Consider the following 9,195-nt stretch of genomic DNA (forward strand, 5'->3'; position numbering starts at 1 on the left):
CCACCCCCCCACCACACACACACACATATCTCCACGTTTGCTATTTCTTAGTTTGTAAACGTTTGATTCTATGTCTTCTGGTTGATAACGGCAAGGTTGATGACTTGGTAAAAGAGTTTTGATTCATTTTGAAAAGATATAAGGATGATGGAAGATAACCTAGAATGAGTGAATGACAATATTTATCGTGCCTTTTGTGATTGTATGTTAATTTGGGATGATATAAGTTGAATAACAGAATGTTTATCACGCATCAGGCAGGATATCTTATGTTCAGTGTTTCAGAAGTATTATTGAGTTCTATTGATGAATATTATATGATCAAGATGTTGCAAAAGTCAAGTCATCGAGAAAGCTTTTACAATGTAAATTTGATGGATGACTTGAATATAGAGCATGCATTTTTTGGAAGTATTAATCATCTATAACATATTTTGCAGAATAGTAAATTCTGAATGTTGACTTTTTAAAATGACGCATGGGACTCTTTTCTTTCTATATTTATTAGAAAAGGCTGGAAGTGCAGCAAAAAGTTGTGCTTCCTTTCTTCCGAATATTCTGTATTTCTTACTTAGTTACTCTAGATGCCCCTAAATTGAATGTTTTGATTTTCTTTCCTCTTTGCGATGTCTCAAAATTATCTTCACTTCTGTAAATGCAACTTTTTCATATTTTATTATTTTCCAAGCTATTTAATAAAATAATACCATTTCGTGATTCTTCAACTCTCTCCTATACAATCGTGACAAGTCAAATCATTTCATTCAATTTAAGATGAATGGAGGATTACACGAGAAGTTAAGTCTTCTCATACTAGTATTACAGCATTAATATACATATGGTCTTCTAATTTTGTTATTTATGTTTATATCTTTTGGACCACATAATTTAGATCCAATTATGCTAGTGGAAGGATATTTTGTTGTATTAAGATTTTAGCATCATTTTTTTTTTTGAAGAAAACTGACCTATTGATTCGGTTTTTGTATTCAGAACCCGCCAAATTACAGATCTCACTTTTCTAACTTCCTTTTATGCTGTTGATTTTTTTCGCTTTCGGTCTTCTTTGCTGCAAAGAATTAACTACTTTTTAGTCTTAAATTAATTTCTTTTTTCTTTTGTAACTCATTAGTTCAACAAAGAAGGCTACATCAAGCATACAAGTGAAGATGAAAACGAGCAAGCCATGGAGTCTGAATCAACAGGTATCCTACCATGTAATTTTTTTGATACGTGACAGATTTTTAATTCCTCGTCTGCATTAAGTTTTGGGAAATTTTCACTTACTTTATTGTTCCAGGTGCTTCTGCACACCATAAAATCGATGATTCTGCTAATGATAAAATAGACGGAGTTGATGCAGCAGCTGAAGAATCGGAGAGCTTATCTGACATTGATGATTTAGAGGTTTGTAAGTTTTCCATGTTTGCTTTGAATGGAATATCATTGCATGCCAGGTGTTGTCACTTGACTATTTCTCCTTTCTCTGTTCTTGATAGTATCAGCTTGAAGGGAATAAAAGTAAATGCTGGTGAATTCTAATGCTTATATTTCATCAAATAAATGTCTTAGATTTCGTTAATATACAGTTACCTTTCTGGTCCATCCCATAAATCCACTTAAGTTTGGCAATTGTTCCAGTGTATGTCCATGTAGCAATTCATATTATGAAGGCTATTATTAGATTATGCCTAATATTTTTGATCCTATATTATTTAATTTATGTTCAGAATCTTGAAGGCATGATATGTTTTCCTCACTGTAATTGCATCTCCAATCCTAAGTTTGAAAATGTGTGATCTGAATTTTCTTCATTGCCGATATGGCAATATGTTTCTATATGCTATTTTCAACTTATTTATATTCCAAGCCTATCTTAGTTAAACGACTTACTTTTTTATTCATTGACTTTGTTATGACTGTTAAACTGAGACAACAATGTTGTCAGGTTGATGGCTACCTTCACAATGAGGAGGAGAAGCACTACAAGAAGATTATTTGGGAGGAAATGAACAAAGAATATCTTGAGGTATTCTGATTTTTTCTATTCGATTCACTTTATATGCAACATGCTACATTCAGTTATGATGTCATTGTTTTTATAGTTGAGATTATGATTTCTGCTTTAATATTTCTCAGGAACAGGCTTTAAAAGAGGCAGCGGCATTAGCTGCAAAGAAAGCTTATGAGGCCAATTTCCAGAACTGCCCAGAGGATGCACAGAAGCTTGCAGCTGCTGCTGCGGCAGCTGTGGCGAAGTCAAAAAAGGTGGTATCCTGACCAAAACATTTGTTGATTCTTCAATTATTTCATCCAGTAACATATTCCCTTTTGATGATTATTTTGGAAAATTTGTGTAAGTTTTTAACTGTTGTAAGTATTTTCTTAGCCCACGTTTGGCCTCCATTTTGTGGAAATGAAAATGGGTCGAATAGTGTTTTTAAAAAAAAATGAGTGGTTGAAAAAGAAGGGAAAGTTTTCGATTTACGTGTAATATTATTTTATGGAAGATTGTGTGGTGAAAATAAGAGGGAGAAAAATGAAATGTAATGAAATGAAAATTAATGGATGCCAAACGGGTCCTTAGAATTTGATTGATTCTATACGCTTTGGCCTTGGAGCTACGAAGTAATGTGTTTAGAAAAATGGTATGCCCCTGGGGGGACCCAAGGGGGAGTGGGTTAATTACTAAAGATCTGGTGCTTGCAACTTGCCCCTTTGACCATTAAACCTTTTATCTCGACAAGACCTTTTGGGAGTTATTCAAACTATATATTTCCTTTTCTGCATTTATAATCTTGCTTGTTAAATCTCTAACTGTTGTCAGCTATTCAGTTGGGAAGCTAAAATATGGAAGTCGAAATTATATCTGTATCTAATTCTAATAGACTTCTTAAAGAAAGTAGCTCTTATTTGTAGCTCTTCAGGATATTTTTTATAGTGTATTGCTCAAATTTGTCAGTGAACTTTTGACGGTTTGGAAAAACATAATTTTCTAAAGAATTTGGTTCACCATCTCTCGTGTTCTAAAGATCAGTGGTATTTAATATTTGATAATAGCTTAAATAAATGTATGCTATATGGATATGTAAAACTAACCTAGCTCAGTGTTCACCTTCTCTCTCTGATTCCTGCCTGTTAACCTCTTCTGATAATTGTTTAAAGAGTCGTGCAAATAATTTCACTAATAGTGGGTTTCTCTAGAACCTCTGAGCTTGTATTCTTATAAGTTGTTGGACGGACTATGGTCTACAGGAAAGGCAACAGAAGCGAGCTGCGGAATTAAAAAATTCAGTTCCTGCTCAAACTGCTGCAGAAGCCACTAGACAAATGCTAACTAAAAAGGTAACAACTGCAGCGGAAAACAGTTCATGCAGTAAATGGTTTAGGCATTATGTGTGTGTGTGTGTATGTGTGTGTGTGAAGGAAAAGAAAAAGGAAAAGCTATATATTGAACCACGTGATGTTCCCCACTGTTCGAGATTCATCTTTCTGATGGTATAATATACTCAGACAAATTATTTGTGCCATCTGTTTTTATCAATTCTTTTGGACCTTTTGTTGATAAATAGTTTAAAATGATTTTGATGCAGAGGCTGAGTTCTAAAATCAACTATGACGTACTGGACAAACTTTTTGATGAATCTGTAAGTAGTTCTTTTCTTTCTTTTTTGGCCGATTCTGGTGCTATCTTTATTCATTTCATGTCACAATAACTGATAGAGTTGAGTTGGTTATAGTTCTTGATAGGAGTGGGTCTAAGAACAGGAAATGCATGCCCGACATTTAACTGCTTTTTCCTGTTGCTTTTGTGCTTGGGCTTATTTTGTACTTTTTGTTTATAAACTTCTTGGAGCACCATGAAAGCGCAAATAACTTGTGGATGTTCTTGTTTCGTGTATTTGCTTCCAAATTTAGGCAGTTTGGCTAGAAATTGGAAATATGTGCTCAAAGAAAATATGGTGGTTTTAACTCCTGATGTGTTCATAGATGCTTCGTTTGGGTCAATAACACCTATATTTACTTTAACTCCGTACATAATGAGATTACATAACCATGTTATACCAATGCGCTTGAGACTCAAGTTTATAGAAGGTTGATGTCAGCTTTGCACTACAATTTACATGAAAAAGGGGCTTATATTAGTGATCTGATACGACCCATTAGCTCTCTAAAAGTTCGGAAGTTCGGAACTCAGTCAAAATTATGTTGAGTTCTTGGATTAGAAAGACTGATAATGGACAAAGAAAAGTAAAAGGAAAAAGGGAAATCGATATTTGAAAAAAAAAAAAAAAAAATTCCTCAAAGGGCACGGAAAATTTTGAACTGTTAACAAAAATCCACTGACGTTTAAAGTATGTGTTAATTCTCTCTCAGAACTATCGATGGAGTCTATTAAATTTCAAGATTAAGTAGCCTATTTCTAGGAGCTGTCTAGGTAGATTTTCTACTTTGTAATTTATATACATCCAGTTCTTTCTTTTCACTCCTAAGAACCTTATTCGCGTAATCTCTCGAGATTCCTTAAGTTATTGTTATGTTAATTGATGGGGACAAAAAAAGATTATCTTTATATCTGTCGATGAGTTTTGTTTCCTCCTGTTTGTTTCAACAGGTAATTTCAGAGGATGCCAAGAAAAGTCGAACTGATCTAGACTCTTGTAACGATGACAAACCCGTACAACATAGAGAAAGAGATCTTGAACAAGAGGACAACTACAATGAGAAGGAAGTATATAATTACTACGACGATTATGTTTATAACGTCTTATGAATAATTTATATATATTGTATACATTTTTTATATTCTTATATTTTAACACTATTCAATTTTTTGTTTTTGTCCATTGAGGTATATGTAAAGACGAGGAGACTGCAGCTTAAGTTAAAGGAATGTATTTGTTTCTTTAGTGTCATTATCATCTGGCTTTGATAGTTTGTTTTAGACATCACAATTGGAGTTGTGAAATGAGGCTTGCTGGGCTGGTCTGGCCATTATTGTTAATGGACTGGGCTTCAACCAGTTACAGCCCAAGAACTCAATCATGGGCCGGGCTGAACCAGCACTTTGAACCCCCACCCTGAAATGCTACTTTTTCAGGACATTAGTTTTGTCTTTTAGCAAGACTATTATATGTCATGTTTGTTACGTAGAATTGATAATATATGAAACAAAAGTTTTAGTTTCTCTTAACCCTTGTTTGTTACAGATTAAAATCTAAATTTTAATCTAAATGAAAGTTAATAATTTATTTCAACCACAATTTATGGGTTTCACAATTTTTAACAATATATTTCATTAACTTTTATCAAAATCTACTAAAAGTATAATTTTAATTTCTTTCTGCCTAAACATATATGCCACAATATGACACATACCTTATATCTTTATGAACTATAGAAATGGAATCCTACTCTAAAAAATCGGTTGTATGAGTTACTATTAGGTAAAAAATCTTCTGCTTTGTCGATTAAAAAGTCAAATTTTCATGAAAAAGGAACATTATACCTCGATTGTGAAGGGAAAAAAAATAAAAAAATCCAATTTCTTGAACTTAGATGAAGTAATCAGTCAAGTCTATAATTTTATTTTAATAAAATATAATATTTTGTTGATTGTTTATTGGAACTCCCAATAATATGATCAGAATTGAAAAAAAAAATAATAATAATAAAATTTGTTGATTGTTTATTGGAACTCCTAATAATATTTTGTTTTGTTGATTGTTTATTGGAACTCCTAATAATTTTTATTTTTATTTTTATTTTATTTTTATCAGAATTGACTTTCTAAATTTGGTGACATCTCGTGACCTGCCTGCAACCCGTGTCTTGTTCTGCTCCCTGTCAAAATGTCTTTTTCGTGTTCATATATTCACATTAAAATACTTTAATAGTTGATAATCATCCGTGTGACCAAAAATAGTTTCATATAATCAGCTTTAAATTTATTGAAAAATAATTGTTATTTCATTGTCTTATGCTCTATTTAATAACCACGGCTGAGTTTGTTTCACCAACCTCAGCCACTGGATAGGGAAAATATGGTGGTTCTGAAGACTTCCGACCGGCAGCTGCTGGCAGCGCTGCTCCTCTTACTCTTTGTGGTCTTCTCAGCTGCAGTTCGAACATCAAGTAAGGCCTAACAAAACTGTATATAGTCACTTAGGAACAAATCTTACTGTATGCTATGTTCTTTTATTTTGGTGGTCCAATTTTACATTCTTTTGGTTTCTTCGCGTTTTTCTTGGTCGATAAAATTCTGTAAGCGTCAAACCCACAATATCGAGATCGTTTTAAGTAAAGAAAAAAGGGAAAAGCACTTTGAATAATGATCTTTGTGATTAACAGGGCGCCTCAAAGAAGTAAAAGATGAGTTATCAGTTCATAATTTTCATAATCAGGTACTCTCAGACTATTCAAACATTCTTGAACTGATTTAGTAGTCTAATTTTTATTTTTTATTTTTGGTACAATTTTCTTGATGATACGGAGTTCTATTTTGTGACAGTACTATGTTTTCTTGAATCTTAATTATAGGAGCCAAGAATGGACATGGAAATTTCAGACTATTCAGGAACTGGAGCAAACCATGACCATGATCCACCTACTCCTAGTCCTGGAATAGTTTGATCAATTTATAATGTTTATAAACATGTGGAAATAATTATATTCAAATATGTAATATTTAGAATCTATGTGTAAGTTTGGAAAAAAAAAAAAAATTTAAGTTTCATGTGAAACTTACACTTATGTCTGTTTCACCAACGTCTGAAGTACGATTTTGATCACCTAATATATTCGGTTTAGTTTGTCCATTTTGTCTATGATCTTGACAAAAATTAATGGCTAGTCCCAAGGGCGGGTATAGGGGAGGGCACGCCTGGGCTAGATGCGAAGTGAAGTGTAAAAAGAAAAAAATTATGCTTAAGTCGAGTGATCGTTTGATTTCCCGCAAGCGCATGACATAGCGAACAAGTAATAAAGTGATGAATAAAGTACCATTTCCATGAGAACTGCGTACTTACTCTAGTATCAATTAATATTAATTTTTATCGACTAGAAAATTTTGTTGAAAAATTTATGCTAAATTAATTGATTAAACTAACTATTCTATTAAACGATTTATACCTTAAATCCTCATTAATTCGTTTCAATGGAAATCAATAACATGACAATATGTACACATTTTTGTTGATCAATGTTCTTAAATTAGTTAAAAGCATATCTTGATGTCAATTAAATATATCCTCTTATGTGACTTTCCTATATTTCTATAAAAGATGAAAACATGAAAGCACGCGTTAATCAATTCAATTGGTGATCAAGTAATTGAAAAGACATTAAATCCTATAACAATCATTCAAGAATAAATACATATTGGACATCAAATTATTGAATTTAAATTAAAAACTTCATAATAAGGGTTCATGAATGTCTTAGTAATTGAAAAATTAGTCTAATATTACAAAATTACAAGAAGTCATAATTAATTTGTAAAACATCACCCGAATTTTGATTAATTGAAGAAGAAGAGGATGAATCTTAAAATCTTGAATCTCTTCAATGATTTTTTGAAGAATTTCAGTTATGCCTTCTCTTTGTTGCCTCTTGATTTGCCCAAAAGCGTGTTCTATTTAATGAACTCGATCATTTTAACCACTACATCCCACCATTTTAGAGTGGAACTTGATCAATGGTCCAAATTTCACAATATCTAAAGATCATGATCTTTCTAATGCACCAATTACACTTGAATCATTGCATCTATCGGAAAATTTTTCGACTTCACACTCATTTTAATTGTTATATACTCACAAACTCCAACAATTCTTTTGACTACTTCACTTCCGATATCAAGGAAGTGTAAAGGGTAACTCCCCCCCACCCCCCAATTTATGGAATCTCCTTATTTTTATTAATTTTCTAATTTCATACAAACACCTATGTAATATTTTATTCTTTTCTTGTTTATTTCAAGTGAACAAAAAGGAAGTAGAACCAAAAAACTCTCAGGTTCTCTCTCCTTTTAGCGGACAAATTGATGGAACAAATACAGATTAATCCTATTTTTACTTGAATTTTAATTCTTTTGCTTTGTGAATTAGGGCATGAAGAGAGTTGATGTACCAGAATGCCCAAGGAAATAAGAAAGGAAGCCCGGATACGGAGATCATTCATGACTAGGCTGACCCTAAGCCCAATTCAGTCCTTACTCCAGAAGCAGAATAAATATTAAAAATTTATCTATTAATAGAAATAAAATAAATACGGATAACAGCTTGTGCTCTCGAGCTTTCTACTGCCTACACTATCACTCAGAGAAACACATTTCATCAACTTTTCTCAAAATTTGTCGAAACTTTTATCAAATTTTTGTTGAACGAACACAATAAAATTGCTGTCGTCCGTGCTGACAATTTATCCAGAAGTACTGTATCTTTTCAGTAAATATATATATTTTTTTGATCAAAACATCATCATTTATTTTTTATCATCAGTTCTACAATCAAATACGGTCCAATAAAGGAATTCTGCAGATTGATCAGCAGCTTGCATTGGATAGATCCAGTGCACCAATTGTATTAAAGTTTTACATCCAATCCAAATGCATTTTCGGCAGAATTATGCAAATGCAATGAGGCCAATATTCGAGTTCTTGTGGGAAAAAGATGGGGAAATTAGGAAAAATTGTAGGGTTTTTAATATAAATTCAATACTTTGTATACAATATTAAAAAAATAGCTGTGTTATTTATCAATTTTATGTGTCATTTTATTTATTTATTGAATAAACAAATAATTTGTATAAGTTTTGATAAATATGCAACAATATTTTTGTATCCCACATATTTATACGAGTTATAAAATTGATATGAAACAACATTTCCTACATTGTGCATATTCTGTAAATTCCAAATTTATAACTTGCTGATTGCGTCGTCTGCATGTGCTAAATTGAAACAAGAAGCTTAATATTGGGGGAAAAAACCAAAATCTTCTGTTTTCCCGTGCACAGAACTGACACAACCCACCTGATGATGGCCAAAAGATCCTCCAACTCAGCTGCAGAGGTTCAAACTTCAAACTATGTGGGCCAGCTTAGGACACAATTGTTCTTTTTTATATTGAACTCATCTGTCCTTTGAGAACTATATACTAATGGACCTCAACATGGCCTAATGATTTTTTTTTT

General features: G+C 32.4%; 1 protein-coding gene across 3 annotated transcripts; it reads left to right on the top strand.

The window, feature by feature from the left end:
* Positions 1-1,101: 1,101 nt before the first annotated feature.
* On the top strand, positions 1,102-6,818 carry LOC111391035 (transcription factor IIIB 60 kDa subunit-like). 3 transcript variants are annotated; one of them, XM_023016165.1, is made up of 10 exons: positions 1,102-1,205; positions 1,301-1,407; positions 1,949-2,029; positions 2,140-2,268; positions 3,256-3,345; positions 3,594-3,647; positions 4,616-4,732; positions 4,853-6,135; positions 6,352-6,404; positions 6,541-6,818. In XM_023016165.1, the coding sequence occupies exons 1-8, from the start codon at positions 1,187-1,189 to the stop codon at positions 4,931-4,933; spliced, it is 678 nt and encodes a 225-aa protein (XP_022871933.1). In that variant the 5' UTR covers positions 1,102-1,186; the 3' UTR covers positions 4,934-6,135; positions 6,352-6,404; positions 6,541-6,818. The 3 variants fall into 3 exon arrangements, with proteins under 3 accessions (XP_022871933.1, XP_022871934.1, XP_022871935.1); XM_023016166.1 differs by lacking the exon at positions 6,352-6,404; XM_023016167.1 differs by lacking the exons at positions 6,352-6,404; positions 6,541-6,818 and having other exon boundaries at positions 4,616-4,919.
* Positions 6,819-9,195: the final 2,377 nt, after the last annotated feature.

The sequence above is a fragment of the Olea europaea genome, unplaced genomic scaffold (genome assembly GCF_002742605.1).
Source record: "Olea europaea var. sylvestris unplaced genomic scaffold, O_europaea_v1 scaffold7428, whole genome shotgun sequence".
Taxonomy (NCBI): domain Eukaryota; kingdom Viridiplantae; phylum Streptophyta; class Magnoliopsida; order Lamiales; family Oleaceae; genus Olea; species Olea europaea.